The following is a 21,358-nucleotide window of genomic DNA, read 5'->3' as shown; positions in this document are numbered from 1 at the left end:
TCCTGAATTACATTCCAAATAGGTGACCTGGGGAAAATCGTCATAACTTTCTCTCTGAGCATCGGATTGAAATTTCGTAAGAAGGTACAGAAAGAGGACAGACTGTAGTTTTCTTGTATATATTTTTTAGAGCCAAAGGTCGAAACAGTGACATGTGGCACTTCATACAAGTTCGCTCTTCTGGAAAGGTCTATAATCAGGGCATCTTAGGAGATTGTGCATAACTCTTTCTTGGAGAATCCAATTTGGATTAGACTGGTGGCATTGGAAAGAGGAAACAGAAGGATACTACAGGTTGCAATTTCAGAACTTAGAGATCCAAAAGTACAGAGTTACAGTCGTTTCAATATCGAGCTCCTAAAATCAAGAAAAAGCAAGATGAGGAAGTTTGATGGCAAGGATCCAGTAAATTGGATACTTCAAATGGACCAATATTTTGATCTACATGGTGTACCACTGTTACAAAAGGTATGTATTGCATCTTCATATTTAGAACTGGATCAATTTTTATGGTATGAAGGGCTTTGTTCTCGTAAAAAACTTGTTACGTGGTCAATTTTCACGGAGGAAATGATAGCACATTATGAGGATACAAAGAGCAACACCTTCTTTAGAGCAACACCACAACAATTGGAAAGAGTAAAAGGGCTTTGTGACATAGTGGAAAGAAAAATTATGGAAACCAAGAAGCATACCCCTCACAACTTTTTCCACTGGAAAAATCCGTAATTTTCATTATGATAGAGAAAATTACATATTGTATATGCAGTAGCATATGCGGTATCAGTGTCGTCAATCAAAATCCACCACACAGGGTGATCAGGCTGTTTGTATTGTCAGTTTAGCAGGTTAGCTATAGTCGCCTGTACATGACCACGCAGGGTCCATTATCAAAAAGATTTACAATAAGATTTTATATATCAAAAAAATTTACAAAAATTTTCAGATCTTGAACATTTAATCGTTTGCTATGATCAGGGACTATTGTCCCTCTGATATCGCTGATCTATATACGGCTTGTGGTAGTAGCGGTACTCCTCAGTCCCTCGCTGCTCCAATATTAACCATTCTCCTCTGGGAAGTAATGCGTCCTCCTTGGATAATTGATCAACGCTGCATTTATATTCCCTGCATATGTGGATACAAGATATATGGTTAAAAGTAGCCTTGAAAGTATATGTTTCATACAATATGTTGCTGAGTGTGTGATTGTGACATATTGTAGAATGATTGAACCAGTTTACAACAATCTTTGAATCCCCAAATATGTTAAGATTTAAACACTGATGTCCCAGAGAGAAATGTAATAGGTGTCGTAGGGTCATGAGTTCCGCAAAATTGTTTGAGCCCACACCGAGCCCCAGTTTTACTTTGTAACTGTGGTGTTCGTTGATATGGAGAACGAAACCACCCCCACAGCCATTTTGATTCGCGGCCCCATCGAAGAAAGCCCAAGGTACTGATTTGTCTATGATGGGGGGTGGTTGTATGTGCCTCTCCCTAGGGGGATTAGGGTCGGGCAGTTCAAGGTATGCGGAAATAATGCCGGCTTCCGTTCGAGGCCAACACACAGCCAAGTTATCAAAGATATATCTGTTCCGGGCCTTCCAAATATGCCAAGAGACCACTACGGGAAGGTTCAGTAATTTTGATCCCGGATGTCTACAATTCCAATCTTCCCATGCACTTTGTATCTCGTCACCGGTCCAAGACCCAGAAAATCCAATAGATGTGGAAATGTTTTGCCAGAGAGTGCGGGTTGCTGTGCAATGTAGGAAGAGGTGTGCAGTTGATTCTGATGCCTCCTTGCACAGAATACACCAAGATGGTCCATATATCGCCCTATGGGTAAGATGCTCTCCCGTGGGAATAATATCCTTAAGTACACACCAGAAAAAAAGTCTGGTACGAGGGGGAGCAGTGAGCTTCCAAATATCACACCACCAGTGCAATGTCAAGTCTAGTTTTTTATGTGGAATGAGGGAACAGTAACCAGGCTTTGGCGTGTATGTACCATTATCTGCCAAACACCATATTAGTTCATCAGGCCCCTGTTTGATGCGAATATGCGATTCAGTCAATGCTGAGGTATATTCTAGCCACTCCTGATGCCATTGAGGGGGGAGATCAAGTTGAAGGGCCGACTTCCATGCCTGTGAGAAGATATTTGTGTTCTGTTGATCGGCGATGTGTGCAAAAACCTTGATCCCTCGTGCATGAAGGTGCCTGATAAGATCTCTACTAAGTAGGTGTCTGCCTCCACTTCCTATCCACGGATCTTGTCCAATCCTTCCCATCATTCCATCATTGATTCTCCAAACCAAATTGTCTCGTATGAGGGGGAGGGATTGTAGCAGTGCCTTCCATACCGAAGAGCATCCCGATACCTGCCATGATGGTAGTCTGATCCAGTCCATTAAGCTCTGAGGCCAAATGTATTTTTGGTATGATATTTGTGCCCAAAGATTCTGGCTTGTCATCAGTGACCAACCCATTTTTGCAGCAAGTGCTTGGGCGAAGAGGGGAAGGTCCTTGAGCCCCCATCTGCCCCATTTCCTTGGTAGGGCTATCTTTTGCCAGCTTATCCAGGCAAATAACCTTTTGTCCTGGTTGCCATTCCAGAGGTATCTGTTACAGAGTTGTTTTAACCGCCCTAGGATGTTTCGTGGAATCCATGCAAGTGCCATCTAGAAGACCGGAGTGGCCTCCAAGACAGATTTGATAAGCACCAGTCTGCCTGCCCTTGATAAGTATCTGAAGCTCCATATAGTGAGTCTCTTCTCCAACTTTGTAACCAGCCAAACCCAATCAACAATTCTTTGGCAAGTTGGTTTTAGCCAGTACCCCAGATATTTTAGGCCCCTATCCAGGGGGTGAATGCTGTAGGGAAAAGCCTGCTGAGCATAATGTGATTCCTATACAGATGTACGAGTGAAAGTAATAGTGGATTTAGTATGATTTGCGAGCATACCTGTGGCGGAGGAAAAGAGAAGAATAATCTTGGAAAAAGTTATGGTATCATACCCCTCACAACTATAAAGATGGAAGTGTTGTTTCTCCTAGTCGTCCACAACCTACAAGGGTTACACCACAACAATTGGAAGAAAAAAGAGAAAAAGGGCTTTGTTACAATTGTGATAGAAAATGCACTAAAGGTCATAAGTGTGCTGAGAAGAAATTATTTTACATAGAATATGAAGAGGAGGAAGAAAAGGATCAAGAAACATCAAAAGAAGAAGATATACGCCAGGACCCCACCCCAAAGAAAGAAGAAATGAATCAGACCATATCTTGTAAAGCATTGGCAAGAATTACCACTCCTCAAACTCTCAAGATAGAAGGACATATCAAGAAGAAAAAGGTGCAAGAAGTTAAAGATCACATTGAGAAAGAAGAAATGAACCCAAACATATCTTGTAATTCATTGGTCGAAATTACCACTCCTCAAACTATTAAGATAGAAGAACATATCAAGAAGAAAAATGTTCAAGAAGTGAAAGATCACATCGAGCATCAAGAAATGAATCCGACCATATCTTGTAAAGGATTCGAAGAAATTACCACTCCTCAAACTCTAGAGATAGAAGGACATATCAAGAAGAAAAAGGTTCAAGCAGTGAAAGATCACATCGAGCATCAACAACAAGTTCTCCAACTTTTAAAGGATAACGCCACTTCGGTGCAAAATCAAACGAAACAGCAGGTAGATCAACATCGAAGTGGAAATTTTTTTGATGTAGGTGATTGGGTATTTTTATTGCTACATCTCAAGCAACATATTTATGAGAAGGAAATGTTGGCAATACTACATGCTCTTAAAAAATGGCGACCTTACCGAATGGGAAGACTCTTCAAGGATGAGGATGTGGAAGCATTGTTTTGTGCTATTTCTATTATCCAACTAGATTGGATAAATGAAGCAAGGGATGAATGGAAGAAGGATGAACAAGTATGGCCACTTATTCAAAAGTTGCAAAAGATCCTAATCCAAACAATATTGGTAGAAATTGAAGAGGAAGGAAAAATCATATTGGAACCTAGAGCAGTCACAGAAACAAGAACCCGACAGCTACAAAATCGATCAATTTCAGAGTATCTCATCAAGTGGAAGAACTTACTCACTGAAGATTCCACATGGGAGGACAATAATTTTATACAGAAGCATCAAGAACTACTCAAGCATTGAGGACAACGCTTTTTGAAGGAGAGGGGCATGTTAGGCCCCTATACTACTAGTGTAACCCCCTATTGTTATTAGTACAACCCACTTATTATATTGATGTACCCATGTAGTGCCCATATTGTTACTATTGTGCCCCATAGAAGCCCACTCATGTTATTATTGTGCCCTTACATTATTATTGTTATGTCGGCTCTAATTATGTTATGACCCCTTAGACTCCTATATATAGAAAGGAGGTCTTTTCATTTGTATCATTCAAGAATTGTTCATTTATGTAATGTAAAGGAGGTTGCCCCCTCGAAAAGGCTTAATTCTAAGGTGTTGATCTATCTTTTCTATCTTTTCTTGAGCTGGTTTCATAACATGTACTCACAAAGATGCAGGTAGCTCTAATTTGTATGCCATAGTACTAATCTTTTGCAACACCTTGTAAGGGCCATAGTGCCTGGGTGATGATTTAGTATCCTTCTTAGCTTGCTTGAGGGACATTTGTTTGTATGGTTGTAGCCACAAAAATACTCAAGTTCCCACGTCAAAACTTCTTTCACTGCGATATTGATCTGCTTGTTGTTTCATTCGATTCTGCGCGAGAGTCAGGTTATCCTTCAAAAGTTGCAGAATTTTTTATTGATGCTTGATGTGATATTCCACTACTTGAACCTTTAAATTGTCTCCTAGAGATGATGTAATGGATGGTGGATGATATCCATAAAGTTCCATAAATGGGGTCATTTTTGTTGTTGTATGGAAGGAAGTGTTATACCACCATTATTCCAAAGGTAACCACTTGACCCATTGTTTTTGCTTATGAGATACAAAGAAACAAACATATCCTTCCAAACATATGTTCACTATATTAGTTAGCCCATCAAATTAGAGATGATAAGATGACAAGAAAATAATTATCTCTAAAAATTTCCAGTGAAAATGGGATCTATGTGATGTACAATAACCTTTGGGTTTCCATGTAGCTTTTGAACTATTTCCATAAATGCAGTAGCGACTGTACTAGCTTTGAAAGTTTGAGATAATGCACAAAAGTGTGCATACTTCGTAAGTTTATCAACTACCTCCATGATGACACTCTTTCCTTTGAACTTGGGTAGACTTGTGATAGAGTCCATTGAGACCTCCTCCCAACGTTGACTTGGAATGGTTAATGGTTGTAAAAAACCCATGGTCTTAATTGTCTCAACTTTATTTTGTTGGAAAACCAAACATTTTGCCACAAAATTCTAAATATTATATTTAAGGCCATCCCATAAAATTCCTTCTTGACCTTACGATAAGCTTTTAAAAATCCCAAGTGCCCTCATATAGGATAGGTGTGCAACTCCAAAAGAACATTTGTCTGAGTCAAGAGTTCTTAGATAGATATAAGCGATATTTGTACCAAAGTGAATCATTTTTCTAGATAAATATATTAGATGCACTGGGATCTTGATACAACCTTTGAATGAGTTTCCAAACTTCTTCGTCATTCTTCCATTCATCCCTTGCTTTAGTTATCCAATAAAGTTGGATAATAGAAATGACATAGAGAAATTCCTCCACATCCTCATCCCTTCTTGAGAGTGCATATGAAACTACATTTTGCTTCCATTTTTTGTAGATCATTTCAAAGTCATAACCCAACATTTTGTGACCCTTGTTTATTACTCCTCTAAAGATAATATTGGTTCCAAGAAGTATTTAAAACATTATATGTTTTTACCTTGAAGTGTCTTCCCATTAGGTAAGTGTTTGAAAAGTAACTAGGTTCAGTCTTCATAATTGTATATAATATAAAATTATTTATTTATTAAGAATGGGTTTTATGCTTGTTTTATTGGTCATATAGCTCATGGAATCCATTGCATGCCTCTAGGAATTATCTTGAAAAGTCAACATAATATTGTAAGTCAGGCCTATAACTACAAGTCATCAATACAATATAGTCCATGAACAAGGCTATAAGTCGGCCTTAGCACTAGCAATCAAGTCGGCCCATATCTCTATCACGTCAGCCTCATAATCATGTCTATTCGACTTATAGGAACAAGTATATTGGAGCATATTCTGATCATCTTTGGGACACATTGTAGATCATACAAGTACAATTAAGATAAAACTCAAGAAGGATAGAAGAACAAAGAACATAGAAGAAAATTCTCTCTAAAAATGATGCTATAGAATTATAGGAGCAATGATAGACTATAGGTCCAAAGATTTCAGGAAGGATACAGGTCTGAAAATTAAATTCAAGGATATCGGTTTGAATATTTCAGGAAGGATACAAATCTGAGGATTATAGTGAAGGTTATAGGTTCGAAAGCACAAGGTTGCAGATCCGAAAGGTGAAGCAAGAATAGTTTAGTTGCAGGGTGAGAGATTTTAGGAAAGTTTGCAAAGAGATTACATGGGTTCGAGAGCTTCAGTGAAGTTGCAAGGGAATCACAAGAAGTTTGAAAGTATAAGGAGTCTTGTAGTAAGTCTAAATTACATTACAGTTGAAGAAGGATCACTTTGTTACAAGGAAGGGGAAGGTCTTGTATTGACTTGTAGCTAGTTGGTTGACTTGGTCATTGGGTCATAAAAGTCACATTTTCATCTAATTCTATAAGAAGGAGGTTGTTTCAGGTTTTCCCCAAGTAGTGGGGTTTTGCGATGGCAAGAAGCCTACATTGGTGTCTTTTGTCTCTTGTATTGTTATTTTGGTAATTGCTTGATCAAAGGAAAAGCTAAATAATTAATAAGAAGACATAAATCTACAAGTAATTATAAAGCTAAGGAAAATCACCCTTTACCTACAACTATTTTGATTTTCCAACATGGTATCAGAGTTAAGGTGAAGAAAAAACATCATATCTAGAGAGAAGAAAGTAGTCCATAATTGTAGTAGCTTATTATTGTCACATAAGATATCCCTCAATTAAAAATCCAATGGATTATATGCGCAAGGAAAATAATAAGTTAGAAGGAGCATCCAACTACAAAGCATGGAAAAATAGAATTGACTTAACCCTTAGAGAGAATGATATCATGAAGTACGTTCTTGGAAAGGTTATTGTTCCAGATTTAAAGGATGAAGAAGAAATTAAAAAATATGAAAAAGAGGATGTCAAAGCTCAAAGAATTCTCTCCGAGTCTATTAAAGACCCCCTCATTACTTTTGTATCAAAACTGTCTACGTCCAAAGAGGCTTATGATACCTTGGTGAAATTATACTTCGTCAACACAACAGGTCACATGATGGCCTTAAGGAATCAACTATATCAATAAAAAATGATATATGAAGGCACTATAGCATCCCTTTTCATGAAGCTATAAAAAATCAGAGATCAACTCCTTGAAAATGGTGAGAAGATATCTAATTCAGAATTAATCACAATATAAATCAATGCCTCACCTAAAGAGCAGGATGGTTTTTCAAGTAGCATATGTGCAAGGAAAGATCCTCCATCATTTGAATAACTATGGTATCAATGCTCAACATAAGAATCCATAATAAAGGTTAGAAGTAACGCTCATCCTGGCAATGAAACTTCTCAAGTCCATGCATCTAAGTCAAGGAAGAACTTTGATAAGAAAAAGAAGAACAAAAATAGAGACATGTCCAAAGTTTAGTGCTTTGGCTGTCATGATTATGTACATTACAAATCAGATTGTCTTAAGAAGCTAAAGAAAAATAAAACTAAAGAAATGTCTTAAGATTTAACAACTAAAGTTGTTGAACCCTCAAAGAAGCAGAAGGAAGATGTCGAGGACCTGTTTTATTAAGAGTAATGATTGGTGTATCATACACCACGTTTGCAACATAAAAGTTTAGAAAACCGGTCTAGTATGATTACATGCATATAAAATTTTCTCTCTCATCAGAACTAGTAAAAAGAGGAAGAAGCAAAACATCTTGAATTGACATTTCTATTAGAAGAATCATGGAAGTAACACTACCTTGGATTGAGATGAAAGCTTTGCTACAACTTCCAGTAATCATGAAGAACTAAGGTATGTAGATAATTTTAATTATTTTATGCATATAGGGTCTAACATGAATCATACTAGGGTTTCTGGTATACATTTCGTTCTAGGAGTTGTTGGCATCAATTAATATTTGCTGGTATTTTTAAATCCTATTTAAAAGAGAAACCCTAGCCCTAATCATTTTATCCATCATAGAAACCCTAGCCCTTGTTCACTAGGGTGTATGAAAATCCCTAGTAAGGGTGGAATTGGTTTTGAGACTCAAATCCTAGGGTTGATGTTTCATAGGAAAATATCAAGGAACTTAGGGTTTGAATCTAAAAACCCTAGGAATCTCCCTCTCTAGGATTCCATAGAAACCTTAGGTTGTCTAAAACTATCACCATGCTCTTGTACTTGTATATTTTTCTTTGTGGTACTTGTCGATAAATGTTGCAGGAATATAATAAAGGAAGTTGTTGACACTGCAATAAACATGGCCCTCCAAAGTTTTTCCTACACATGAATTCTGAAGCCTACTTAGGATCTAACAATCTATCGTTCCATAGTCACTTCATGATCAATTAATGTTTAAGTCTTCTTCTTGGTTTCTAAGTGTTGAAGTCACTTACTCACACATGCTCAGTCTGTAATGAGTTCATGAGCATATTCCGTTACACAAGCTTGGATAGGCAAAGCACAATCCATCAAGACAATGCATGTGTAATGTTCAACCTATGTTGATAGTCAATGCACACTTTCAATTGACAGTTTCTAACTTTTGGTTTGGTTGTAATTCTATTTCAATGTGTTTTTCTAACTGTCTCTTTAGCACAACTTTTCTTTCACAAGTGTCGATTTCATGAATGTGACAGTTGATTTTTCTTGCTTTCACATTAATTAGTTTCCTTTTCATGTTATATTTTCTTTGGCATGTGCTACTTTTATTGTCGTTCACATTTTCAAGTGGTGTTTGAAGTTTTCTCTTATTGTCACAGGTGTTGTCTTGCGGGCATGGGAAGTGTTGCACGATGTAAAAGTAGAGTTATGGTTCATTTCAGGAGGCAAATTTGGTGTCGATGGGTCCTATTTATCATATAGAAATATATTAGACTCATTCCCAAAGTTTTATGCATTCTCGCACTAGTGTCTTCATTGTCATCACAAAGTGTATCTTTAGTGTCACACTTGGAGGAAAGTGTTGTGCTGTCATCACATCAAAGGGATCATGTTGTTTCTAAGTACTAAGTGTTTAATGGTTTTTCATTGATTGTTCAGAGTGTGTGATATTATTCAAGTCCTATCTCAGTCCTATATTTACCTCATTAATCCCACACTTATCCAAAATTTTGAAGATTCCTTTCCTGACCAACTTGACCTCACTCAACTTCCTTGAATTGTGCATTGCGTTGTAGCAAGCCTTAAGATGATCCCTTGTCTCCTGGAACTGCACAATGTTAAGTTTATGCCTCCAAGGACTGCACATTGTGTAGTCACAGTGCTCAAGGATAGCCTCTTGACCTCCACAACTACACATTTTGTGCTTTAGCTAACCTCCTTCTCTGCATTACCTAGCAACAATTTGTCTTCTTGACTTCTTGAGCTATGCAACTACACAATCCACTGTTCCTCTCCCTCTCTCTATTGAAATGTGCATTGCACAGTCTCAAGGCTAAATCTTACCTCAATGAACTCCCCAACTGCACAGTCTTCCTTCTGAGGCTTCTAGAAATGTGCATTGTACAATCTCAAGCCTCAGTCCCTCACTCCTAGCCTTTGGAACTGAGCATTGTGCAATCCTTGAGATTTCCTCTCGGTCCAGTACCTAGTTCCAGGTAAATTAGTGGTTTTCATGAAGCAAGTTAGATTAGGAGATTTGTGGACTCATGTCATCTTGTCATGAGTGGATTTCACTTGCAGGTATATCTTGACATAATAGGATGATGCTTGGATAGGAAAAGAAGGGGACTATGTTGGATGACATTTGAGAATCTTGAACCATGAAGAAGTCATCGATCAAGAAGATGAAGAGACACTAGCTTATGACAAAAAGAAAAAAATATCATAATCACATGAAGACTCCATATCAACTAGTCCCTTGGAGGATGAAGACAAAGCACATGCAAGATTCACCGTGAATATGCAAAGAAAGAAACAAAAGGAGTAGCTTGGAAATGCCACGTCATCATGAATTTCCATGTCATCACTGTCAATAGTCATCTCAAAGAGTCACATGTTTTTGCCACATCACTTATGAAATGTAATTGTGAAATTTCCCAAAATGACAAAATGTAAAATATGTGGAAGACTAAGGGTATCACATGGAATATGAAGAGTCACTATTGAGTTCTAAAGTCATATAGAAGCTCAAAGATCATGTAACGATTCAAATATTCATTGTAGAAGCTCAAGAGTCACGAGGGAGCTCAAGAGTCACATGCGAGGTGAAGAGTCACCTCATTTGTTATAAATACACCCTCATAACTCAAGCAAAGGGAATTTTGGGACTTGAACTTTCACCTTAGCTTCTGTAGCTTGGCATAGGAGAGAAGATATTTGTTTGGAGAAGCAAGTAGTCACTTAATGTTCCACTATTGGGGCTAGTGTGGCAACATTTTACTTGTATATCTTGGCACTTCCACTTAATATATAAAAATTGATGAGCAACACATTTTCATGCATGTATTGTGAATTTCATAGGACTATTCTTTAGATGTTTTCGATATATGTTTCATTCATATGTACTAAGGAAATTGAACTATTTTGGTGTCTTTGGTACTTATCTTGTTGAAGGTGTGTTGTATTTGGTTTTATGATCATGGTTGTGTTGTGAAAGAATTTCTAGGTTAACTAATCATCCTCTTATGCTCTTGTGTGCCTCTTTTAGGATAGTACTATTACATTTCTTCTAGAGGCTCACTCTCTTTTTCACTGCCATGAAAGTACCTTGTCTATATTGCAATTGCATGCCTCATAGTGTCAACTTGCTTGTTTCAAAGAATGTTGTATCACCTATTATGTTAATAATTGTAGCCAAGTAAAATATCTAAGGATAATGGAAATCGATCATATTTCTGGTTGGGGCTCCTACTCCAAAAGGTGTGAGGTCTAATTGGGACTTCACATCTGGGAGACCCCCTTGGTTGACGAATTTCGAACATTGTCAACAATTGGCACCATAAGGAGGGCCAAATGACAAGTTATGTCCGTTGATTCTATTTTGAATCTCTTATCTTAAATGGCTCATCCCCAAATCATAATCCCATAATGTTTTTCTAACCTATCCCTTGGTAAAATTTTCATCTCCATAGAACAATTTCATGACTTGTCTCAATTGAGGTTTGATGGTGAGGGTGGTACATTCATAGCCAAACATATATCCAATTTTATGGGTTTTTGTAAATCTAATGAAGTTTTTGATGAATATGTTGTTTCTATATTATTCTCCCTCACTCTTGAAGGCCAAGTTAATAAGTGGTGTCAAACTTTACCATCCACTTCCATTCATTCATTTTATCAATTCCTCAAGGATCTTCATCAAGCCTATCAATTCCTCTAGGAGATTCATCAAGCATTTAACATGTATGATTATCAAGCTGTATGTAATAGTATTGGTCTACTCAAAATTAAATCTGGTGAATCTGTAAAGGAGTTTATTAATCAGTTTCTTCACCTTTTCTATGAGTTTCCTGCATAAGATTTTAAGTATAATTTTATCAGTGAAAGTTTCAAAGCTTGATTCTTCTCTCCATGAAATCATTTGCATCTGAACCCTATGATGATTCCCCTCTTCAAACTTCTTTTGATCACATGACACCTCAAATTTGCGACGAGGAACCTACTATTCTTTTGTTCCTTTCCCTCCTCCTTTCTTATTACCAATTTGGGTGCCTCCTTGTGATAATGTTAAAGATGGGAAATGTGAAAATAAAGATTTTTATCCCTCTTTAAACCTTCATCTAATTCCCATGATTCATATGATATTGAGCATAACTTGGAAACGGTTTAGAAATTACACCGAGCCTGAAGTAAAATCCGATCCCTTAGTTTTTCAATATCACATTAATGTATAATCCTAATATTGAATTTGATCCAATTGAAAACATAATTTCCTCAATGTATACTTCTCAACCTATACCATCTACATCTCATGATATCTTGTTTCTTGATCCACTTGATCAACCTACTTCAACTTTTAATGATGTTCAACCTTTCATTTCAAGCAATAATCAAGAACAAGGTAGTTGCATTTCATAGGTAGATGAGAAAAGTGTTGAAGACATGTTTCATATTTCTTCTCTCTTTCAACATAACGATCATATATTCTGAGTTGATCGTGCATCTTGTAATATTGATTACCTTTCAAATGATTTCAAACCCTTAATTCAAGTTGAGACTTTGGACAACCATCAGCATGACATCCTTATATCCATTAACACATGTGGTGATGTATATCTAAGTACATTAGATGATATCTTTTCTTCTTTTGAAGGATTATATTCACGAGGTATCGATTTGGAATTTGTTTCTCATAGCTCTTGGGTAGGGGAGGCCCCGCGTAACGGTTTTGGGGCATAAAGTCCATAGTTTAGGGGAATGATGGGGTAAAAGTATATAAAAAGCGCGGAACGCAAAATGTAGTGGGTTGAGTCAAAGGGTTGTCCGCCGGAAAAATAATGTAAATAAATAGGAAGTGAGTCGGCTTGCCCTTGGTTTGGGGACCATGGAAAGGTATAAATAGAGTGAGGCTCTAAGGTAGAAAGTAGCTTTTGATAGATTTGATGTGTTATGGTTTTGAAGAGGCAAATATATCTCTGAGTTTGTAATTCCGAGTTTGGGTTGGTGATAGGAGATAGAGGATCTGCAACTATGTGCGCGGAGGTCTATTAGAGTCCGCAGCTGTGTGCGCGGACCCCTGCAGCTGTGTGCACAGGGTGGAAGTGGAATGTATTGGACTGAACATACTAATAAAAGATAAGTGATGCTGGAAAATTGCGGTTCTGATATTGCTCTGGTTTATGCATGGTTTAAGATCTATTTGTTATGTTCATGATTAGGTTCTGCAAATGTATCTGTTGACTGAATGCGCACACTAGTATTATCGGTTGGAATGATTGTTTAAGTATTAAAAGAAGTAGATCTGAATCCTATTAATGTCATAAGTAATATAATCTACGCGAAACGGAAGGGCGCGAGGTTGTGATGCAATTCCCGAATAGTTAAATCCCCTCCAAGACACCCCCATGGTGCGGAAACCTGGTTCCAACACCCCCCCGCTACCTCGGGTGAGACTTCAGTCCGTGCTCCGCGGACTGCTGCTGAAAGGGCTGGTAGTGCAGGTTTTGTCTGGCTAAATAACTCTTCCGAACCTGGGTCAGGCCCCTATAAGCCAACAAATGGTTCCGTTGCTGGGATTGAAATCTGCCTAAGGGGTGTCTAGTCGTGGAATAAGAGGACACTATGAAGAAAAGGAGTGAAGATCGACTAGATCAGAAGATAACATGGCAAACACGATCAAGTTACTGGTGTTCAAGGGAGTAGGAAGCGAAAATCCAAAACAGTTTTGGTTTTTAGTGAAGGTAGTATGGGAAGCGCACAGAGTTACAGTCGACAATGTCAAAAAGGCCACTCTGGTAAGCGTGCTGCAGGATCGGGCGTTGACATGGTATATAAAGAATTCTACTGATAATCCGAATGTGGGGATAGCAATGATTCAGGATGCATTGAACAAATAATACAGTCGATTGAAATCAGAAACATAATCGATCATCGGATTCAAGGAGATCACGATGCTAACAGGTGATTCCCCATGGGATCTGGATAAGAGACTGAAGAGTACGATCCGATAATTTAACATGACGTTGACGCACGCGTAGCACTGTGCGTGGTTTGTGGCATCTTTGTCACTACACCTCAGGACAATGCTATCACATCAAAATATTTCGACCCAGGCCGAGGCACTAGAAACAACCTGAGAGGGATCTCTCAAGGGTTAATGATTTTGATTAATGATAGTATAGATTAGATGGCTAACTCTATGGAAAAATCAAACAAAAATATATAACTGGTTGAAATAACAATCAACAAACATCTATTGGGGTATGGAGTCAAGATATGTTTCAGTACAACAGAAAGATCAACTTAACATGGAAGTCAGGGCATAAAGAGTCTTACTATATCAGCAAAACAAATACATAATGCAAGGAACATAATTTATAAACACATGAAGAAAGTTAGAGCATTGTCAATGAATTCTAAGTAACATGTGTTTATACCACTGCAAGTAAGTAAATGAAGAAAGCCATGAGAAAATCAAACATTAAAACCCTCTCTGAATCCTGAGTAGTGAAGCCAAAATCTCTGTATTAACATGAAAACATACAGTCTAATACACTAACATAGTGTGCTTGTTTCGTTTGAAAATTTCCAACCCTTGAGGAATTCCACCTCTTGTCTTTTATAGATTTATCATTACAATCTTGGATTCCCTAATCCAACTTGAGGGGAATTCAAATTTCCTATTTTGACACCTATTCATACCTAAAACAGACTATTAATTATAAGTAGAAGTTAACTGACTGTCTTAGAGTCCTAATACAATTAGGAGTACAACTCCTTATCATGATAACAACAACCTAATCCTGGAATTAAATTCAATGCTTGACAACTACTCCTTCTTAGCTTTGACCTTGGTAATGTCCATAACCCTCCTGCTGGCCTTTAATAACTCCTCATTTATCTGCCCTGAAAACTAGGAACATGTCCCCTGCACTGTAGCCTTGGTCTTCAATGATGTTCCTCGAATCTTCTAATGAAAAAACTAGCCTCTTTCATCATGTAACATATGTTAAGTTAGTCATAGAACCCCGCTCTTCCATTTATGCAAAAATTAAACTCCTTGAAGGTGCATGAAGAAGGTCAATAACTGCACCTACAGTTGTTTTGTAGCGCACTATGAAACTGCCGTGTGAATCAATTTACACAGTTTTCTTTCAAAATTTTCCTTCCTAAGGATTCTTTATGGTTGTTCCATTATGTACATATGCCATATATATTTAAAATCCCCGACCTTGAAACATCTTCAAAAAGTAATGACATTGTTTCAACCAAAATTGTATTAGGGTTTCATCACTTATTTCCATGTTCATTTGTGATGAGGCTGACCTCTAGACTTGCTCAACTGAATTTCAAGGTCTTCAATTTGTCTTTTCATCATCTTGATATTTGTTCTTAGTCTGCCATTGATCCATCTTACATACTGTTATCACTCAGGTTGTTCCCAAAAGTTGTAAGAAAGGGAATACGACCGAGGTAACCACAGACCAATCTTTTAGACACAGGATCTAGCCAATCTGTATCTAGAGAGGGCTCTCTCTTTATGATTTAGCTTTGTTTTTTAAAGGTGTTAGGCTAGTTATGAAGTTCAAAGGTTTTGTTTTGAGTTTGGGTTGTGAGATTCAATAGAACAGTGAGGTAAGACAGAATAGTTCAGTCCATTGGGCATGATGGAGTCAAAAGAAGATGGCTTTCTGGATTTGGTTTCTTAGCATAGGATGGCTTCACAGAGCAAGGTAGTCAAACATGGAACAATTTAAAGGCTGGAATCAGATGGAATGGACTCAAATGGGTGAAGGGTAGTTAAGAATCCTTCAAGATATTGAAAGAGGGAAAATGGATGATTATTGATAAGGAGTAGTTAAGAATTCCTTAGCAAATAAACAATATGAAAGAATTAGGAAACATGAGCAATTAAGAATTCACTGTTTATTCTAATTCTGAAGAAAACACAGAGAATAATAAAGACTGAAAACAGAGTGCAGTCAAGCAAATTCTAAAATAATCATTTTCTTCATTATTCAAATTATGAAACACAGATGATATAGTAAACAAGAAAACTGTAAAACATGAGATATAGGGGACTTATTGGTCGGAGATTGATTCAAGAATTCTATGACAAGTCCTTTGCTTCAATTCTTCATCCAGTAGGCCAGACAATAGTTTGTTTCCAACAACTTTTTTATTCCAAAGTTCAGTATTACAACAGAGTCCAAGAAATCCACACAACACCAACCTCCTCACTACTCTAATGGAGGGGGTATATATACAACAAAATATGTACAACCTAAATCTCATAACAGCTATGAGATAATATCTAGTTTTAACCTAAATAGTGTACAAGTAACATAGAGGCGGCTCGAGAAAGATAATTGATGTTGTGCTGGAGGCAGGCCTTTAGGGTTTGGCTTGCAGCTGTCCTCTAGTAGCTCTGCGCCGACTGTCTGTGTTAACTATGCCCTTTAATTCTGGTCTGCTTTCTTTAATTCTGCTCTGACATGTTTAATTGTGATTTGATACACTTTAATGCTTGAACTGATACTATTTGACTTCTAATCTGATACTCTTTAATGCTGCGATGACCCCTGCCCACCGATTTTCCTTTGGCCTTTCATGTTTCTGAAGGTCGGCTGGCTAGGGTAACAAAATATCCCTGTTCATCCTTTTATTACTTTTTCTGCGAGCCCAGAAGTCCCTCTGTTTGCTTTCAATTGTGTTTAAAAGGAGGAAAACTGTGTAATGGCGGGTTAGTTGAGGCTGCGAGCTTGTTGCTAGAGCTTTTTCTGGTCCGGAGGCGGTCTAGGAGCTGGAACATTTGATTTCGGTCGATTTTATCTTGCAGGAGAGCGCAGAGCACTGTATGCAAAAAAACATAACAAAACAGTCCTTTTCCCCCTTTTTTTAACAAAAATGAAGCTTAGCGGGAATTTTTTAGTGTTAATGGGTGAGTGACATAAGCAGTACAGATGATGTCAGCGGGGGGTATAGGATAGGTGATGTGGCAGGTGATGTCAGCCGAGGGTGATGTTAGCGGATGACTTCAGCAAGGGGGCGGGGATGGTGGTAAGCGGTTTTTCCCGCACCACTTGTGGGGATGGGCGGTTTCGGGATGGAGGCGAGTGATCATAGCAGACGGGTGATGCGTGTCCTTGGTACGGCACCAAAACCACCGGTCTCCTGCGGCTTAACGTTTGGCGATGGAGGGGGTCGCGAAATGGATGCGGACCATTGGATGTGAATGAGTGGATCAGACAGCGGGCGCTCGTGGAACAAGGCGGAGGTTTAATGCATGGGCCCGATTTATAATAAAACAATGTTTTTAATGCATCGGGGCAGATTTGATTGGTCTACGGGGTTAGGCTATTAATTAACCCAGGCGGTTAATTAACTCCTTTGAGCGCGCAGGGAGGATATGGCTCTTAATAAACTTCAAATAAGTTTATTAATTGCATTTTAAAAATAGTGCTATGGTCATAGTGAACCAGGGGAGGGAAAATATTAATATTTGGGGAATTTTTATTATATTTACATAATACGGGGAAGGGTGATATTTGCATGGGAATTATATAATAAAGTTAGAGTTAATATGAATTTGTGAAATGGAAAGCGCTAAGTTATATGGTTAAAAAACTTAGGCAAACGGGCAAAAAAAAAAAAAAAACAGGGGTTTGGAGGTGGGATTATGCATTTCACCAAGTAAAATAGGGTTTTACTTATGCAATGCTTATGAAATGAGATGAGTGGCGTAGTGATATTAAGCAGATCTTAATACCTTTGGGGGGAGTTAGTGAATGATTTAGGGAAAAGTATGAAGGGGAGTTAGTTATGTAATCTGCCTCGCTTGAGCTGCATCAAAAAAAAATTGGCCATGGCACTTGTGATAAAGACAAGATTAACATATTGAGAGACATGATCTATCACAAGTATCCTTGTGCAACACCAATCTACCTACCCTGCCTATTTTTTCCTTCTCTCTTTGGGTGCACTTGGACTAGCAAACCCTTTTCAATCTTTTCTTTTCTTTTGCATAGTAAGCCTACCTAAGTATGCACTTATTACATCCAAGGGCTCAGATTAAACTGTTGAGCTCCTTTGCTTCTATACCTATCTACTTATCTACCAAGTTTAAACAGTTTGGTCAGATTTTATTCTCTATCTCTAAAACAGGAAATTCAAACATGAACTAGCCAAGATTGAGTTGTTTGGCCATTCATCAATTGTGGCAAAAGTTAACAAGCTGCACACAATGCTTTATTTACAGAAAAATGAAATAGTAGTGGCATTTTGGACTTGCACACTTTCCTGGTCTTTCTTTGTTTGGGGTTCATTTCTTCTCATTTTTTCTTTTGACCATTTTATTCTTTTTACCCTTTGATTTTTCTTTTAAGGTATACCCTCTTTACATTTTTTTAATTTTTTGATTTTTTGATAATATGGAAAACTTTACAGCAACGAAAGGACGAACATATTATAGAGCTCAACCAGTCAATCATGGAATATGGCACCTATTGCTATAGGAGTATAACACATACCTTGCCTCCTTGATTGCAGGGATAGTCCAGGTAAAGTATTGAGCCTTTCTGTTAACTACTTGAGCTTTTGAAGCTTTTTCAATTTTCCACATAGCTTTCATTATGTTGAAATTGGCCTTCTCAGCTGCATGTTTCCTTGCCCTTTTCTTAAGTTTAGCAATCGCAATATTGGCAAGTTTCAATTTCTTCTTAACTTCCTCATAATTGTTTTCTTCTTCTTGAGTATTGATTACTCTGTTTCTGTCATCTTCGTGCATGGCTGATGGTGGAACCATGGGCTCTTCACAAAAACTTGATATCTCCCCTATTTCCTCTACCTCCGCTCTGCCTCTTGTAACCTTTTTGACCGCCTAGTCACAGGCCTTCTAGGCTTGAAGACAAATTCTGAAACGTGATCATCAAACTGTAATTTTTTAGAGGATTTCATCTTTTTTGACTTGCCTTCACCTAATTCAATGAAGTCTGCTTGGAACAGAGGGGACTATTCAATGTCAATAGCCTGAAGAATATCATTCAAACTGCCCTTTGATATTTGGCTTTCATTAGTGACCACTATTTTACCCTTTTCTTTGGCTATTTGACTTCTAGTTACCCTCCTCTGGACTGTTTCACCAATGGACTGTTCTTGTGGTGCTTCCTTAATTTGAACTTTCTTCTTTTGTGAATGTTGAGGAGTATCTTGAACAGTCAATGGTGTTTCAGTCACTGTTTCTTTAACTCCCTTTTTGGCCTTCAGTTTAACAAACCTGCTTGACCTTGTTGCTGCAGGGGAACTAGTCTCTGGTGATGATATTTCTTTAGCCCTAGGGCTAAACCATGTTTCAGCTCTAAAACCAGACATAAAGAGAAATGTAGACCACTCTCTATCTACCTTCTGAAGTTCATGCAAGACAATTAATTTAACTAAGCCATGATGGAACAATGAGGCTTCACATGCCTCTTTCTTCAATTGTATTTTATCAGACATCTTGCCTAAACTTCGAAACAGAAAGAAAGGTAAATCTAGAGAGATTATCCCAGTGAAATGCAACAGGAGTTTGAAATGATAAGAATACACCTTGTGGTATCTTCCTTTACAGGTGAAGTACCTTTGTATGCATGAGAGTAGGTTGGCATATGTATCTTTGACATAACCCCTTGGCACTGCTTTAGTTAAATCTGTGTCTACAAACCTTGGCTTCATGAATATCTTGCAGGGTGCCATTTCAAACTTGAAATTCTTAAACCACCTTTCTCGACCTCTAGGAATTTCTGTCACTAAAGATATAACTTCAAGAGAAATTTTCAACTCTAAAACTCCAACCTTTGTATGCAAACCTGTGAAATTTAGAGCAAATTCCTTGGTCACTTGGCTATGTCCTCCCTGTATTTTCTCATAGAATCTCCAACAACCTGCATTTTTGAAGGCTTCTTCAATTGTTTTATCTTTTGTGAGAACATCTAAGTCTTCAGGTTCTATTCTCAAACATCGACCTGACCTGTCATTTCTTCTTTCTTCTGACATTTTTTCTTTGAAATCCATGTAGATAGGAAAGCTGGAAGAAAACTGCCTTGCTTAATGTAGGAACTACCTCGCTTGAATTTGATGGAGAACTGCCTCGCTTGAACCCTGCGGAGGAACTCTGGTTTCTACTCACCCTGGGCTTGTTTACTCGGACCAAGAATAGCTCCAAGTGTCTCTTGCATGAATATGACCAAGATCAACAAACCTTTTTTTTTGAAATTTAAAATGACTAATGACAAATGTCCCCTAACGAATCTAATGATGGATTTGAAGGGTTGCATGTGAGAGGAAAAGCTTGTGGACTAACACCTAATGTTGAAAATTTAACGGATTTTGGTGGATTTGACATCTAGACATGATTGATCATGAATCCCTGATTTCATAGCGCATCTAGTGTAAATTCGGGGTTTTGCGCTATGAAAACGACTAGCTACAAATCCCTGATTTCGTAGCGCATGTAGTGTAATTTCAGGACTTTGCGCTACGAAAACGCCTAGACAGTTTCGTAGCGCGTTCAAATTTTTGAAATGACCAGACACATGAAACTTAAAACATGATATGGGATCCATAAGGGGCAAAACAAGGTTGTTGAACTTTATTTGATGATGGAAATGAGACTTTAACCCTATGAATTAGACTCTAAAAACATAAAAATGACTTGACCATGTCTAACACAAAAACTTAGGAACCATGTGGGTTGTCCAAAATTTTAAAAACTTTCATAGTGATAATAGTGGCTCTAGTTGGGATAGTGTGCCCTTGTGGTACACTAAGAACTTGCAGTTCCAGTGCTTTATCCATTCATGATAACAATTCCAGTGCTTTACCCATTTATGATAAAAACATAAATTTTGTTGACAAGCATCTTCTTCAAACTATTTGGGCCTTCACCTCAGGCTTAATATTTCTATTTCAGCTTGTCATTATTAGAAAAAATGGACAAAAATGGATATATATAATGTCATGAGAGATTGGTAATACTTCAACAACGATAATGCTTTAGGAACCTGCCATTAATAGGCCCTCCAGCATATGATCCTCCATCAATTTCCTGTAGTATATAAGTGTTGTTCCCATGAAAACTAACAATTTGAAAAGGACCCTTCCATAAATTCTCAAACTTACCATGTTTTCCCTTATCTTCAATTCTGGCCTCCCATTTCAGCACTTTACCTTGAATCTGAAAACTATCTTCTTTGATCTTTTTATCAAATGTACTCTTAATTCTGTTATAAGCATGTTGATGACTGTCATAGACTTCATTTCTCTTCTCTTGTAGGGCTATCAGCTAGTTGATTCTCCTTTGAATGGCATTTGGTTCTTCTTCAAGTCCTTGAATTAACTTCATTACCGGTACTCCAA

At 37.8% G+C, this 21,358-nt stretch overlaps 1 protein-coding gene across 1 annotated transcript; it reads right to left on the bottom strand.

The window, feature by feature from the left end:
* Positions 1-974: 974 nt before the first annotated feature.
* LOC149180857 (uncharacterized) lies at positions 975-2,687 on the bottom strand. The gene has a single exon (XM_089414013.1). The coding sequence runs from the start codon at positions 2,685-2,687 to the stop codon at positions 975-977; it is 1,713 nt and encodes a 570-aa protein (XP_089270139.1).
* Positions 2,688-21,358: the final 18,671 nt, after the last annotated feature.

This window comes from Pinus tabuliformis, chromosome 3_2 (assembly GCF_031772625.1).
Source record: "Pinus tabuliformis cultivar Carrire ecotype Pingquan chromosome 3_2, CPIR1, whole genome shotgun sequence".
NCBI lineage: Eukaryota > Viridiplantae > Streptophyta > Pinopsida > Pinales > Pinaceae > Pinus > Pinus tabuliformis.
Note: the sequence above shows the minus strand (reverse complement) of the source record. Positions and strands in the feature narration are given on the sequence as shown.